The 16,491-nt window shown below is 37.6% G+C and overlaps 3 protein-coding genes across 5 annotated transcripts in view; 2 read left to right on the forward strand and 1 right to left on the reverse strand.

Moving 5' to 3' along the window:
• The first annotated feature begins 1,568 nt into the window (after positions 1-1,568).
• LOC127636205 (CREB/ATF bZIP transcription factor-like) lies at positions 1,569-8,015 on the forward strand. Of its 3 annotated transcripts, XM_052116633.1 has the most exons (4): positions 1,569-1,743; positions 3,667-4,739; positions 5,198-5,739; positions 7,342-8,015. In XM_052116633.1, the coding sequence occupies exon 2, from the start codon at positions 3,726-3,728 to the stop codon at positions 4,482-4,484; it is 759 nt and encodes a 252-aa protein (XP_051972593.1). In that variant the 5' UTR covers positions 1,569-1,743; positions 3,667-3,725; the 3' UTR covers positions 4,485-4,739; positions 5,198-5,739; positions 7,342-8,015. The 3 variants fall into 3 exon arrangements, with proteins under 3 accessions (XP_051972593.1, XP_051972592.1, XP_051972594.1); XM_052116632.1 differs by having other exon boundaries at positions 5,198-8,015; XM_052116634.1 differs by lacking the exons at positions 5,198-5,739; positions 7,342-8,015 and having other exon boundaries at positions 3,667-4,219; positions 4,320-4,456.
• Positions 8,016-9,702: 1,687 nt separating this feature from the next.
• Positions 9,703-11,070, reverse strand: tmem126a (transmembrane protein 126A). The gene is made up of 5 exons (XM_052116409.1): positions 10,991-11,070; positions 10,547-10,662; positions 10,279-10,472; positions 10,096-10,210; positions 9,703-10,019 (listed from the first exon to the last, which is right to left on the reverse strand). Exons 2-5 carry the CDS (start codon positions 10,654-10,656, stop codon positions 9,821-9,823), a joined length of 618 nt encoding a protein of 205 aa, XP_051972369.1. The 5' UTR covers positions 10,657-10,662; positions 10,991-11,070; the 3' UTR covers positions 9,703-9,820.
• Positions 11,071-12,524: 1,454 nt separating this feature from the next.
• dlg2 (discs, large homolog 2 (Drosophila)) overlaps positions 12,525-16,491 on the forward strand; it is a 320,093-nt gene continuing 316,126 nt past the window's right edge. The window contains exon 1 of the mRNA XM_052115808.1: positions 12,525-12,684. Coding sequence (XP_051971768.1) covers positions 12,666-12,684 — 19 coding nt within the window. The 5' untranslated portion in view covers positions 12,525-12,665. The remainder of the gene's footprint in view (positions 12,685-16,491) is intronic.

Consider the following 16,491-nt stretch of genomic DNA (forward strand, 5'->3'; position numbering starts at 1 on the left):
AGTGATACGGAGAGAGTCATTTAAAGGGACGCCAAGTGTCGAGAGGGAGAGAGAGAGTGGATCCAGAAAGCTCCACAGACTGAGTGTGATATTGTTCTGTTTATGTTTACATTTCTACGGCGGTGACCGTCGTATGTTCGTGAAAGAAATTAAAGTGCTGATTTCAAACCTGCTTCGCTGTCTCCTGACTCCTCCATTGCTCAACGAACCTGTTCACAAGCTACTTAAGTTCTTACAATGCTCACAGTAAATGTACGTGTATCTAGGTCATCTCATGTAATGATTTGCCATGTCACATTTAGCAGAGAGAATATCCAGATGTCGTGACGAATCTTATTAGTGTTCTGACTCAAAGCTTCGGTCATATTCAGGCGGGTCAGGGTCAGCAGCAGCTTTCTCCTGCTGTTTCTCTGCCTCGAGTAGAGCAGGATATAACCTGGTTATCAGCACCTACTCTTAAGAATCAATCTGTTAAATTTGTTTTGCTTTTGCACAATTAACATTATAAGTGATGTTCTTTTATTGTTTGTAGATCGTTTCCTGGGATGCTTATTTGTTACGATCGCTTAACTTTTTATTTGTAATCTATTTATTGTCTCCTTTAACCGTGATAATGTAACATCTATTTATATATTTTTAAATATGTTTACATTTTTTTTAGAAGACAACATACTATGGTATAGACAATTATAATCTATAAAATAAACATAAGAATCAATCAATTGAGAGAGAAAAAAAATGCAGATGCTGGCTATGTTAGCGAGTATGGCTAATAAATCCACCGCTTTAACTGATCTCTAACTTCTTTATCTGAAGCAAACGCTGTTAAAGAACATTTAATGCTAATTAAATAAAAGGAAACAATCAACTTTATATACCTGAGATCCACCTGCATGCCTGTGCTCAGCCATGATGTTTGATCCGTGTCTCAAACTAATGACGTAACTTCCAGAGAGGCATCACTGAGCCCGTTGTACACGCCCCAATCCCCTGACTCCACCCCCACGTCAAAACAGTGCCATAAAGTGAAACGCAGAGAAAAGTGAAGCGCAAAGGCAAAACGGTATCACGAGCTCACACGTGATGGAAATGCAGATTAAAAGGAGCATTGCAAAGAAAAAGATATGTGGCAAAATCATTGCTGCCTAAAAATCTGTTGCAGAGATAAAAAAGGATAAAAGATCTTTAGATTATTTTACAACAGCCATTGATTTTTGCATTTAATTACATCTTGGTTTTTGCTATATTTTATTTATATTTTGCAATTTTTATTTTTGTTTGCAAAACTTTCTTTTTTTCTCTCGATACTTTAGTTTACGTTTGTGATACTTAATTTTTGTTTTAAAATTTTTTTTTTTGTTTGCTCAATACTTTTTTTGTTTTGCAAAACTTTATTTTATTTTGCAATACTTTATATTTTTGCAAATATATGTGGCATGGAATTGATCCCATAGAAAAACGCCCATCCCGGTTTTAAAAACTGACTGGGGGACGCCCATTTAGAGCTTTCTAGTGCTTACGTAAATTATCGCGATATCACAGAACATACAAACATATATATACACCATTTTCGTGCGTCGCACTTGGAGAAGTGTCGTCGTCGGGCGCACGGTGGTGCTTTAAAGTAGGCTTTGCTTTGTCCAAGGTCAAACCTTTTATTTCCTGTGTTAACCCTGTTTTCTCGTACCTTTTCACCATCTTTGAGACCAGCTGTCGTCTCACTCCCGCAGTGTACACTTTAAGGTAAGTTGTTTCGCTAAGATACAAAACATGTTATGTCTCTGCTGATGAAACCGCCGTGTCACGCGGATCAACAAAACCCTTTTTATATTTAAATGTATTGCTGTAACAGAAGTCAAGTGAAGATTTGGATAGTGATTAATGGGTTAAACTCAACTGGGAATTAATATTAATAGCTTTGGCTTGAGATTGCCAAATGTTCGATGCTTCGCTTTGCTTGGTATTGTTCGCTTAGCCCGAAAAGACACGTGTATATCGGTTTCATTAAACCCTCTTAATTTTATTCTGCAGTATTTAATCTGTATTCTATTAAGTGGTTAACCAATAACGTGTGCGTGTTTTAAAAACAGGTTTATACTTGTGTGCGTATAAGGCAAAGTGTATGCTTGAGGTCAGGAAACGGCTCACTATTATTTTAAGTTTATTAACATTTATATATAATTTTGCCGTCTTTTTCATTATTAATGGTCCTGCAGTGTGATAAGGTTGTACAGTGTTAAAATAAATCTTCTAAAACTTTTTACAAATATTGTCTGTTAAAAAAAAAAAAAATCATAAATATTTGAAAAACTTTCATATACTAATTAAACATAAAAGCAGCGAGCAGCACTTATAAAATTATTTTACACTACTCGTTCCAGAATTTAAGATTTTGGGTGGCCTGTGTAGCTCATTAAGTATTGACATACCTGGAGTCCAGAGTTAGAATCCAGGGTGTGCTGAATGACTCCAGCCAGGTCTCCTAAGCATTCAAATTGGCCCAGTTGCTAGGGAGGGTAGAGTCACATGGGGTAACTTACTTGTGGTCACGACTAGGCAGTGTTGCCAACTATTTTCAATGGAAAGTAGCTAAAGCCTGCTCGAAAAGTAGCTAAATGTCGCCAGATGACGTCATGCGCCATTAGCATATTAATGACGTCATCGCGTCGTATTTGCATTCTGCCTAATTTGTCGGTACTGTAGCCTACTTCAGTTTATAATAACGGTTATCTCCCCTAAACCGTGCTCATACTGTTTTTATATAAGTATATAGCCGAAAAACGGTCAAATTAAATGTTTTGAATTAAAACAAAGGAGAAGGCAGCTGATATGTGATCACTGATTGGTTCCTGCTAACACAAGCGTGCACATGCGCAGCTCATTCATGTCTATGTCGCTGGCGTTCAGTCAGCGGAATGTGCTGCTCCTCTCAGCCGCTCACTGAACAGAGCAGACGCAGCGGGGAAGTAAGACCTCACGCTTGCAGTACTGGCGATATTTGGAATTTGGAAAGTTGCTAAGGTTTGTCCAAAAAGTCGCTAGATTTGTCGCTAGTCGCTTTTTTGAAAAAATGTCGCTAAAGGGGTCTGAAAAGTCGCTAAAAAAAGCGACAAAGTCGCTAAGTTGGCAACAGTGCGACTAGGGGTTCTCTCAATGGGGCACGTGGTAAGTTGTGCATTGATCGTGGAGAGTAGCATGGGCCTTCACATGCTGCGAGTCTCCGTGGTGTCATGCACAACGAGCCACATGGTAAGATGCATGGATTGACTGTCTCAGAAGTGGAGGCAGCTGAAACTTGTCCTCCGCCACCCCGAGGACCTACTAAGTAGTGGGAATTGGGGAGAAAAGGGTATATAAATAAGTTAAATAAGTTATTTTACACTACTCGCTTCAGATTTTAATTACTTTTTTTTTTTTTCTCTGAAAAGTTACACCTCATGGCACTTTTACTTAAAAATATAAAAATTACTTGCCTCAGAAATTTTAAATATGCACATTATGCGAAGCTGTATTCTTGTTTTTTTGTTTGAATTGCATTAACAAATTAATTGTATTCTTAGACAAGACTAATTACATAGTAGGTAGCAACTTGTGATTGGGGCAGCCTGAGTTTTTGTCTATCCATCTATCTGTCTATATCATTTATTTATTTATTTTTCTCAACAGATACTTCCTTAAGGTATACAGGTTTAAGGCGGGTACTAACCAAGAATACGGAGGTGGCCATGATCACCAGAAAAAGAGGAAGAACCAGCCTCAACGCTAACGTCACATGTGCAAGTGCCTCCCAGGAGAGTAATGCGGCGTTTAAAACCTGTAATGCAAGTGATGCAAGCACACTGACGTCTCCAGAAAGTGACACAAATGATTGGGGCCTGGATGAGCTGTTTGGCTCTGAATTAAATTGGGAACTGAACAACAACGTGCATGATTCTTTCAGCACCTTTGAAATGCAGACATCGACCAACGATGACACGCATCAGAGCCTGGTGACAGATGTTTCGTCATCCTGCAACGTCCCGAGATCAAAACTGCAAGATGTTTCCAGTCAAATCATCAATAAGAGTGCCATGGCGGCAAGGATGAACCGTTTGAAGAAGAAAGAGTACGTCAGCGACTTGGAGCAGAGAGTCGGCTCTTTGACATCAGAGAACCGGATTCTCAAGCAGGAAAATGGGAACCTCAATAAGAGAGTAGAAGAACTGGAGAATGAAACTAGGTACTTGAGAGCCGTGTTGGCTAATGAGAGCATGCTGGCACAGCTGTTGTCTAAATTGAGCGGTGTGAATGGCATGAAATTTTCTACCTCGCTTTTCCAGGCGTCCAACGTGAATGACCACGATTATGCCTTGCCGAGGAAGAGGGTGAAGTTGGAAGACAAAGATACAGCGGGTGGCATCTGCCTGCATGTGGACAAAGACCATGTCTCTGTGGAATTCTGCACCAAGTGTGCGGAGAGTTCAAGCTTGTCGCATAAAATGTAGGGTCAAGTATTTTACATTTGCAGCGTTTCACGAGACTGAACTTTGCACGATAATGACTACTGAGGGGACGTGACGACAGTAGTTGTCAAATGTAGAGTTAACTGTTTAAATGTGTACAGGTCTTGAATGGCATGACTGTTGAAGCTGCTTTCAATACAAGTTACTGCTAAACTTGTTGACAGTTTTCTTCTAGGTGCTTGGTCCGCCATGCTGGACGAGTGCATCACAGAACATCCTCGATTGCCGAAATCCATGGTAAGGATCAAGATATAGAAGACCGCACATGGTTAACTCCTAGAAGACAGTGCTTTTTGCCAGTTCAAGGCACAAAATGAACAGTTTTGTTTCTTTGGTGTAAGTTTAGATAGAACATGTGGGAGTTGAGTTACATACTTTTGTATTGTTTACTGATTATACAATTAATCATAGTATGTCATTTCAGTTCAAACAGACATTTAGGGAATTAGTAAATGGATAAAAAATAATTTAAAAGAAAAATGTAAATGGGTGATATTTCACAAAGGGCATTGGCTTATCTTTACTTGATCTGTTAATAATATACCTATTTTCAAACCTTTTGAACATTAATTTCAACAAGTTTGTATTGCAAGCTTGCATTTTTTTTTTGAAAGAATTAGCCCTTTTTGAAATATCCCTTTTTTTTTTTTAAGAATGTTTTTCATGTAGAACCCTTATTTTTCTTTATGCTAAAGTGGATTTTGCTGTGGGGGAAAGCAGAAGAGTCGGGACCAGCCGCTTACATCATGGCCCTGGTAAATTTAAAAAGGTAGTACATGAGTGTAAGTTATCGCTTTTACTGGCTCTCTATTACACCCCAAGACATCAGATGTTGTCATGAGTGTTAAAACTCCTGTTTGTAATATTTGCTTACAAAACATGTGTCGTCATCCATGTAAATTTCCCGATATGGAAAGTACTTGGGATTTATTTGACAGTAGTCTACAAAGAGAAATGGTATATTCAAAAACAGGATTTTCAAAGGCTTATCAATTCTGAAAAGTGGCAATTTATTTGTGAGGTTGAGTGGAAATCCAAAGACTGTGCAGGCACATGGCTACAGCTGTTTTGAAATTAATTGTAATAAATTTTGATTGAACAAACACTTATTTGAGTAATGTACATTGCTTTGTGTCCCAAAGGTATTAACTGTACTTTCCTTCTCTTTTTAGACAGCACTTTCTTCGCTCTCTACAAGAGCCTTATCTTTCCTCTTCAAAGTGGATAAAGAGTGGTGGTGATTTCTCCCCATTAAATACAAGTCTATATGGCAAAATTCCTTAAAGAGATTGTGCAGCCATAAAGGAGTATTGTCATTTACTCACCCTCATGTTTCAAACCCATGTGACTAACTGTTCCGTGGAACACCAAAGGCGGTGTTTTAGGAAGTGTCAGCCACCATTCACTTTCATTGTATTGCAGAAGGCGGATTCAATGAAGGTGAGAGGCGATTGAGACTCTCATTCTGCCTTGTGGGTTTCGAACAACGTGAGGGCAAGTAAATGATGACAATGTAAATTTTTGGATGAACCATGCCTTTAAGGGCTCCATTGGAGACATGGCAATCAACCCAAGCAGTTCTAAAATGCATAGCTGTTGTTAAACAGATAGTTCACCCAAAAATGAAAATTCTCATTTACTCACCTTCATGCCATCCCAGTTGTTTATGACTTTCTTCAACAGAACACAGATGAAGATTTTTAGAAGAATATCTCCTCTCTGTAGGTCCATACAATGCAAGTGGATGGTGATCAGCACTTTATATCTCCAAAAAGCACAGAGAAACAAAGTTATTCATATGAATCCAGTGGTTAAATAAATGTCTTCTAAAGTGGTACAATCAGTTTGGGTGAGAAACGGATCAATATGTAATTCCTGTTCACTATAATTGTTTACTTCCTGTTGCTCTCCAATTTCCGTCCATGAGGATAATCTGTTAACACTGCCTCTTTTGTGGCATATGCGTACTGGCATGTGCAAATGAAAGCAACACCAATGAAGCCTGTGGACAGCATTCTCTTGTATCGCTTTTTATTCCACTTGTATCACATCAGCTCTTGCGTGAATATGGCAATGCATTTTCCCAAAGTGATCATAGTGCTTTAGAAGACATTCATTTATCAACTGTAGTCCTATGGATTACTTTTTCTATGACTGGTTTTTGGAGCTTTAAAGTGCTGATCACCATTCACTTGCATTGTATGGACCTACAGAGCTGAGATATTCTTCTAAAAATCTGTGTATGTGTTTTTGGGTGAACACAAACCCATTAAAGTGTTACTTTATTGTTTCTTGTTCCAGGTATTCCATATTGCAGTCCACATGAATGGCAAATATCTAATAATAGGCTAACAGTTCAATTTCAGATCATTACATCTCGCAAATTTTTAGCTTTTGTAGTAATGTTATGTGTTGTCCTTGTCCATTAAACAAAAGTTATCTAATTTTTACATATTTTCCCATGCCTAGTTGGAAGATGAGACACACCGTACTCACAGTAGTCTCTAAAAAGATAATTCAATGATTTCAAATAAATGTGCTTAAATCTATGAATTGTGATTTAAAATAGGTAAAAGTTCCCATCAGACTTTGCATTTCAGAACTGTCTAGGTTGATCATTGTGGTAGGGGATTGGAAATGAGTGCACACAAATGCACATTTGAAAGTCTTTGTGTGGCACTACTGAAAAAGTGTATTCTTGTAGCCCAGTTGCTGACAGTATCCAATCAATGTCAATGTTCTCCATCTGACAATTTGTTAAGTTGTACACTGACAAAAGGGCATCAGCGTTTAACACCGCTGTTTATCCACTTTTCTCTCTCTCTCACACTAACACTAGGGCTGGGCGATAGGACAATGTAATCGAATGTTGACGATGTATTACAAAGATGCCTATTGCGAACAGATGATGATCGACAATATCGGTAAATGGCCAAACCATGGATCTGGAAAGTCACCAAATATATTAAACGGTAGCCATGGTGTGATACTAGCACCCGCCAAATGCAGTGAGGCTGAATCCAGTTTGCACGCTCTTCGTCCAAATTTATTTCATGCACCCATAATTTTGCTCAGCTACTCGCAACAGGCGGGCAACCTGTAAGACATCTCGGAGTGACACATGACAAGAAATGCTGTTAGTCACAAAGACATGCGCTTGAAGAAACACTATTATATTTTTATAAAGCAACAAAAGAAAAGCCATCAATGCTTTTCTGATTCGCTGTTTGTTCAGATGTGTGCAGCACGAGTCTGTCTCGTGGAACAAGTGCATGTAAAGAGTTTTCTCTTTCTTTCATATGAAAACCGTTTCCTAGAATAATGTCTGAGAATGCTGCAAATTATTTCCGATCATCTCAGGATGTGCTGTGAGTTGAATTAGCTTTATTTCCTCATGTTTGGCTTGCATTGCGGATTCTGTGATGCAAATGGAGCTGTAGGAGACCATAACTGTTTGGATTTGAATTTAGAAATGTCTTGTTTGTTTTTCGTGTTTCAATAAATGAATTAAAGCAAAACAATTCACCTGATTCGCTGTTTGTTCAGATGTGTGCAGCACGAGTCTGTCTCGTGGAACAAGTGCATGTAAAGAGTTTTCTCTTTCTTTCATCTGAAAACTGTTTCCAAGAATAATGTTGTCTTAGAATGCTGCAAATTATTTCCTATCATCTCAGGAGGTCCTGGTAGTTTAGTTTGCGTTATTTCCACTCTGTTGTCATGCAATGTGAATGCAACTGCAGGTTCAGAAATGAATGTCTTTTATGATTGAATAAATTTCGTCTTTTTAAAACAAAGTAATGCAAGACATGTTCACTTTGAACCTAAAATTTTGTTTTATTTTCATTAGGCATTAGTAACTAACACTAATTTGATAAGAATTAGGCATTTGGCAGCATTATTTTTGGGAACACATGGAAATGTATTAAACTTTTCTTCTTTTTTTATCACTTGGCTATTTTATAATTTTCGTTTAGTTTAAAATGCTATTTGAATTTAGAAATGTCTTGTTTGTTTTTTGTAGTTCTATAAATGAATTACATTTTTAAGTCTAAATCAAAAAAGCAAAAAAATTCACTGACCATTGGCAGGGGGGTTGACAATGTAATCGGATATTGCTGTATTTTTTTTAAGTCAATTGTCTCATATTTTTTTCATTATCGCCTAACGCAAAATAGTCAGTTCATGGGCATTCCTTAGGTAATTTATATATATATATATATATATATATATATATATATATATATATATATATATATATATATATATATATATATATATATATTTGTAGTGTCATTTCTGAATACATTACACTTCTTGGAATCTGATACATTTGTATGTTTTTAAAGAAAATTGTAATCCCATTCTCCAATAATGCTTTAAATAGATGAAGAACTAACAAAATATTCATTAAAAGCTATTCAAACTTTGTTCATCCAAGAATCCTCCACGTGCACCAATGACATCTTAGGTTTACCATCCAAACTTTTTTTGTTGTCTGATGGTCTTGCCCTTTTGATGTAATGCATCTGAGCTCTCAACTTCCTCAAACCTGGTCATATCCAGATTCCATTTTTATTTAACTGAATAGCCTTAAACTCTCAAAAGAACAATGGACTGCATTTTATGATACATTTTTGGCTAAGTGCTGTTTTTTTTTTTTTTTTAAACCAAAATTGTATGTGAAAGGGTGAAGTGACATGCAGTAAACGCTCAATACCGCAGCAACTTTAAAATTACATTTATGATTCCACACTTCTTTTAGCAACAACCATTTTGATCAAAAATACATTTCTTTCCTGAGGATCAAATTAGCACATTAAAATAATTTAAGTTTAGGTGAGTATCTTCTCAGCAGACAGAGTAATAACTGCTGAAATTGTGACTTTGCTATCATGGGTAATAATTTTTTTTTCAATAAATGACAATATAAAACAGCCATTTCAATCCGTAATAATAATTTCAACATTGTTAATGTTGCAGTATTTCAATCATTTTAATGTGTCCTTGATGAACCAAAGCATCAATTTCTTTCAATAACATAAATGTGTTCATTCCAAACTGTGGAAAGGCAGTGTTTGTCATTAGAGGAATTACAACACATTGTTATTGGAAACTGTGTTACATGCTTTTTAACTTGATTCAGGTAGTTATTATGGAATGTTTATTCATCTGAGTAACTCAGGCAATGAGTATAAAGGTGTAGTGGACAAGTGAACAATTTATTGATCATCATGACATATGTTCTGGGGGGGACATCAAACGCAAGAACACGAATATAAAACAAGGTCCAAGGAGTGGATAAGGATCAAAGCTAACTGCTAATCATGAAGATCCTCACCATCAGAATCTGGAATACTCAGCATTTTCAGGTAGATGTCGAATTGTTTGGAACTCAAGTAGGTTCCAAATAAAGCTTGCAGCAGTAGAACTGCATACATTTTCCGTACAATGGGTTTGCTCAGGTTCATCCAGAATCGCAAAATGTTGCCTTTCTCTGGCATGGGTGTGCTGTTATACCTGCAAGACAAGTGGGGATACATAAGAGTCCATTTGTGTTTTCTAAACTATACAATTAAGAACAAAAAGGACATACCTTGCAGCAAGACCAGCATTAACAGGTAAGGCCAACAAAATAGGATATATGCCACCACCAACCACTCCCACCACTGCACCTCTGATAAGGGTGCATGTTGGGCAGTTCAGGTCACCTATAATTAAAACATTGTACATCAATATGATGCATTAATGTTCCACACATAATCTTGCATAATCTTACCTAACATTAATGGGTTTGTGATGGCCGCAGTGTACAATGCTGCTGTTGTAAGAAAGGGAAGAACAGCCATGGGAAGACTGGAAGTGAATCGCCCCTGGGTGACATTGAGTGCACGCCGATATAAGCTATTTGCAATCAGACCAGCAAATCCAGCATTACCAGCCAAATATATGGGGCCGTATGAAAACAGCTTTCTGTGGGATTACAAATGGAAAACATGAACTCTGCAGTGAGTGAAAATGTGCATTGTAACATTACATTAACTTGCCTGTCAATATCAGGAAGCCTTTCAAACTTCCTAGTCAACATTTCTACAATCGTGGCCCTCAACACTTTTTGGCCTTGGTTCGTGTCTTCCACAGCGATCTCGGGCGACATATTGATCTAGGAGAGAGAGACATTAAAACATGAACAACTGGTGTACAGTCTTCATGCCGAATTGAAGCGACAACATTGTTGAGAACATGCCTAAAACGCGAAACTGTACCGGCACATGAGTTTTACTAATAATATACGACAGACAAAAAAGTCATCTAAATACATAAAAAACATAATAAAGCTAGCTTGTTTTGACCTCTGACGATGCCTTATATCTAAATAGCAAACCCTGCTGCGCCACTTTCATTTAAAACGAATTAAACGGAGTCAAAACATGCTATGCAATGCATACGTACTGATGAGCCTTCAAATTACACGCTAAACTACTTCATACCCTGTTCGCCAGTCACGGTTCTCAGTGTCACCAGGGCGCAGCCATGTCTAACCACATGTGCCAGTCAACTCTCACCCTGAGATTCAGGAACAGGAGACGACGATTCCTATTGGTCCGTGCGTGCGCCAACTGCCTGAAAGGACGCACACCATTGGTGGAAGCGCCGTGTCATTCTACGCGGGTCAACCTTCTCGTTGCTAAGGCGAAACTGGCGATGATGCTGCTGCTGCTGCTGTTGGTGATACTGCACCCACCGTAGATAGAGTCCGCAAACCAGCTTAGGCAAAATACGCCGTGAGACTCCCCGAAAAAGGGACAGTGTGACGGGAAGGAAGTAAACTTATTGTTTACGCTAAACGTGGACGTTTGAAGAGGATATATTTGGCCAGTTTGGCTTAATTACAGATGCAATTGTGGAGCGGAAAGCTGGAGGGAACTTGCAGGTGTTTTCCGACAGGCGTCGCGCCGACCGGCTGCTGTTTCATCAAGGGGGGAAATACAGCTTGGATAACCACCTGCCTTGTTTAGTTTAAACGATCCTAATCTTAAATAGGCTACTGAATTGTATGTTTAATGATAGTTTTACTTTAGTGTCGAAGCTCAATAATTTAGCGACGTGAAACTGGATTGCATCAAACTGGATTGCTCCTATCAAACAGCAACGGGAAAAGTCTATCTATTTTAAAATAACGTTATCCTTCTTGAATCATCAAACATGTAGAGATTGTATATTGTATAGGCTATTTAGATTATAAACCATAAAACACGGTAACTTTATTGTAGGACTATTTAGCATAGGCTACACATCACACGTTGTGCTTAAGGAACTGTTTACAAGCATGTACAATCAAACTTACATAAAAGCATGTGAGTAATGCTTATTTGTTCATCAAGCAGTTGCTAGATGTCCATATTTAGTCGTTAAACTGGCAGTCGGATGCACGATCATGCTTGATCAGCACATGCTGACTGGGTTTAATCCAAGACAATATATTGGAGAATCTCTCCAATTTAATGTAGTATGTGGCCCCTTGGGGCAAAACTAGTGAATTGATTTAGTTGAGAAAAAATGTGTATAGGCTACTATTCTTATAGGCTATCTCTGTCAGGGCCGTTTTTCTGTTTAAACGTATTCTTATGAATTGGATATGTTATGGAGGGAGCATGTCGTGGATTTGTAGTTTAAAAAAACACAAAAGGCCTTCAAGGAGTCACAGGTTGTGCGAATATTGAAGCAAAAATAATCGTTACATACCTCGATTCCGAAAATAAAACCAAGCCTGACCATATTGAAACACTGGACACCAAGTCTGACATTCTCGTGGACTCATCCACCCCAAGGTGCACTCGATCACTATCCACTCTTACTATCGGATTATGGATTTATATCTCATACGGCTGATCGTCTGCGACAGTCATGCGCTCAGCGCGTGCCCCTGCGTTTTCTTCTACGAGATGTTTCAACGTGTGTCTCACTGCTTAACTTGAGCATTCCAAGATACAAACTGAGAGATGCCATTCTGCTCGCCTTTACATCTACATCCATTAACGGAGCTTTAATTTATCGCTATAACTATTGACAGTTTCTCTGAAGACACTTACAGCAAATGAGGGCGAAAGTTTTGTTTTGGTCTTTTCACGCGTGACAACCCCACAAGGACACACAGGAGTAATTATGCCCTTAAGAAAAAGAGGTGAGAATTATGTGAAGTATAATATATAAGCTAATATATCTTATGACCAACATCGTATAAACATAAAGGGGTTACAGGGACTAAATATGCAGTTATATTGGTCTAGCAGCAGTAGCATATACTTTCTTAGTTTGAGCATCAGCAAGCTCTTTTTAAAGGACATTTCACATGTAAAGACATGTAGCTGGGATTAGGTTTTAATTAAGTATTTTATAAAAAATAGTTCAATTAGTTTCAGTATGAGAGATGGGCCTATCACACACACACACACACACACACACACACACACACACACACACATATATATACAGGGTTGGGAGTAACGGAATAAATGTAACTGGATTACGTATTTATGTAGTTACAATTTAAATAATTGGTAATTAGAATACAGTTACATTCAAAAAGTATTTTGATTACTGAAGAGATTACTTAGTATTTTATTGTCATTTGTTTCATTTAATATTTAGTCTTTTCAGATGGAAAACATTTATACTTATAAATGATGCAATCCAAAGTGCATTTGAACAGCGGTGAAACACTTTCTTATGATGTGTTACGTTCATACGAGCAGACAGAAAAGTAAGTTTGAAGTAAGTTTGGAGCAGAAGCAATAAAAATAAACCTAAATTGTCATTTACATGCAAATGTTACCAGGCATGATCATATTTTTATATCAAGAAAATTCTCGTTGGATCACAATTTCTTTTTTTCTAGAAACAACACTGCATAAGATATTTTTAACATGTGAATTTTGTCTTACTGTACTGGCAGAGTTTTTATAGTCCAAACAAGTTAAATAAATCTACTAGTGCTGAAGAAGTAATCCAAAGTATTTAGAATAGGCCTACATTACTGACCTTGAGTAATGTAATTGAATATGTTACAAATTACATTTTACAGTATGTATTCTGTAATCTGTAGTAGAATACATTTCAAAAGTTACCCTCCCAACCTTGTGTATATATATATATATATATATATATATATATATATATATATATATATATATGTGTGTGTGTGCATATGCCATATGTATATTTCACAACAACTTCAACAACAGTGAAATTATCTTTGTTTTTATTAAGAAAATTGTTATAACTAATATTTATAGGCACATTGGGAAACCAGGACTTCATTAGTGGAGTGTTTTGCAGTTTCAAAAATTGTCCTGATGTAGGACAACTATTTTCATGTTATCCTTTATTTAATTTTAACTTTAAATTGAAAGTCTGAGCCATGAATATGCAGCAGGGAGTTCAAACTGTGTAATTATATATTGACTAATAGTGTAATTACACTCTGCCGTGAGTTTGTAGTCTGTAACTCGCCTAGGACCTCGGATGATCTCAGAAGCTGGTTTGTATTTATATTTCAGACTGGTATGCTGTCTAGTTTTGACATGTATGTATGTCTTGTCACATGCCATAAAGGGATAGTTAACCCAAAAATGAATATTCATTCATCATTAACTCATCTTCATGCTGTCTCGTATGACTTTCTTTCTTCTGTAGAACACAAAGAAAGATATTTTGAAGAATGTAGGAATTGTTTTTGTCCATACATTGTAAGTCAGTGGGGTCCAAAAATGTAAAGCTCCAAAAGGGTTATAAAGGCAGTGTCAAAGAAATCCAAATGACTCAAGCGATTTAACCCATGCCTTCTGAAATACAATCGCTTTGGTTTAGACACAGACCAAAAAGTCCTTAAAGGGATAGTTCACGCAAAAATTAAAATTCTCTCATCATTTACTCACCCTCATGCCATCCCAGATTTGTATGACTTTCTTTATTCAGCAAAACAAATTTGAAGATATCTAGAAAAATATTTCTGCTCAATAGGTCCGTAAAATGACAATAGGTCAATAAGTACCAAAAATCACAGACAGTCAACATAAACATCATCCATATGACTCCAGCGGTTAAATTCATGTCTTCTAAAGCGATATGATCACTTTTGGTGAGAAACAGATCAATAATGAAGTACTTTTTATCTCTAAACCATTGCTTCCAGTCAGCAGCATTATACATATTCACTAGAGCACTGAGTTCACGTGGTCTCTCGTGTGACGAATTTGCGATGTTACAGACATAATGTCATGTTTTTCTCTTGGTTGAGACATCCAGGATAAGCACACAAACGGACCATTGTTAGTAAACAAACCGATACAAATACAGATCTAATCCAAAACCAATAAAGCTTCTTTACTGGGTTCCTCCTACTCAGTTGTAAACAGCGCTGCTTTTCCAGGTCACACTTGCGTCTGTTCTCACGTGAACATGCCAAAGCGATTATGTCACCAGCGCATACTGCTGCAGACCTGAAGCGATGCTTTATGTTAAAAAAAGCAGCCTACTTAAATATTGAATTTTTTTTCTCACCAAAAAGGTTGGGAGTTCAGTGATGAGATCATTTTCATTTTTTGGGTGAACTATTCCTAAAGCCTAAAGTTTGAACATATTTTGCTACAGTTCTGTTTCTGTGATCTATCCTACATCACTTTTATTATTCTGATTGATACTTCGCACACTGTATCCAAACTTTTCAATTCTAAAGACTTACCAATGCTTTGTATTTTGGGGTAAAAAGCATAATTTGCCATACGTATTGAAAGTTATAATGTATCTAGTGTGTTTAGGTTGCATGTTGATCTTACCGTTCTTCCTGCAGTGTAAATCTGGCTCCTTTGGGGACTCTGTCAATGACAGAAATGTACCCCATGTCCTGTCCCCTGTGTATGTTTGTCATTGTGATTAAGTGATTGAGGAATACTCACTCTTGCTGATGATCTGTTGCAGTAAAGGGGCTGTGCGTACTAGTGTTAACTGGTCTCCATGTTGTGAAGATGTAAAGTGACACTGCAAGATACTTTATGATTTACAAGACCACCAGGCTAGGACTGCAACTAATGATTATTTTAATAATTGACTAATCTAATGATTATTTGAGTGATTATTGCAACGATTAATCATTAGCTCTTAACTGACTATTCAACTTGTGTTTTGACTTAAAAGGTTGGGGATTATTTCCCCTTTTGCACCCAATTTGGAATGCCCAATTCCCAATGCGCTTTTAAGTCCTCGAGGTCGCGTAGTGACTCGCATCAATCCAGGTGGCAGAGGACAAATCCCAGCAGCCTCCATGTCTGAGACAGTCAACCTGTGCATCTTATCAAGTGGCTTGTTGAGGGCGTTGTCACAGAGACATAGCGCGTATGGAGGCTGCACACCATCCACCGCAGCATCCACGCTCAACTCACCACGTGCCCCACCAAGTTGAACCACGTTATAGTGACCACGAGGAGGTTACCCCATGCAACTCCACCCTCCCTAGAAACCGGGCAAATTTGGTTGCTTAGGAGACCTGGCTGGAGTCACTCAGCATGCCCAGGGATTCACACAGCAACAAGTGAACTAGTGAACTCCTGGAGAGGTAGCTAGAGTCTTTACCAGGCCCGGCTACATAGGCCTGACAAAATCATCTTTTAAAAATACCTCTAAATGACATTCACTGAATTAAAGGAAAAGTTTATAGCTCCTAAAGTAAATATACGTTGTTTTAAAGTAGTTTTAAATATTTATATTGGAAAACAAGCCAAAACAACAACAAATCAAAAACGTATTTTGTTGCAGTAGAGTGTATAATGATCGAAGACTACCCTCTCTCACCTTTCTGTTCACTTCAATCCATCTCTAACTCTCTCTCTAAAAAAAAAATCTCTCTCGTCTTAATAGAGCTGCGTATTACAGATTTTCTTCACAATAAGTTACACACTGCAGCATATATGTATTATGATTCACTACATCATGA

Source organism: Xyrauchen texanus, chromosome 43 (genome assembly GCF_025860055.1).
Source record: "Xyrauchen texanus isolate HMW12.3.18 chromosome 43, RBS_HiC_50CHRs, whole genome shotgun sequence".
NCBI classification, from domain to species: Eukaryota; Metazoa; Chordata; class Actinopteri; order Cypriniformes; family Catostomidae; genus Xyrauchen; species Xyrauchen texanus.

Bases quoted from the DNA above. Each gene is read 5' to 3' on its own strand.
- tmem126a (XM_052116409.1), bottom strand. From the start codon at position 10,656: ATGTCGCCCGAGATCGCTGTGGAAGACACGAACCAAGGCCAAAAAGTG. The intron at 10,473-10,546 runs GCAAGTTAATGT...GTAATCCCACAG, and splicing joins AGGCTTCCTGATATTGACAG to AAAGCTGTTTTCATACGGCC. The intron at 10,020-10,095 runs GTATGTCCTTTT...CTTGTCTTGCAG, and splicing joins AATGCTGGTCTTGCTGCAAG to GTATAACAGCACACCCATGC.
- LOC127636205 (XM_052116632.1), top strand. From the start codon at position 3,726: ATGATCACCAGAAAAAGAGGAAGAACCAGCCTCAACGCTAACGTCACA.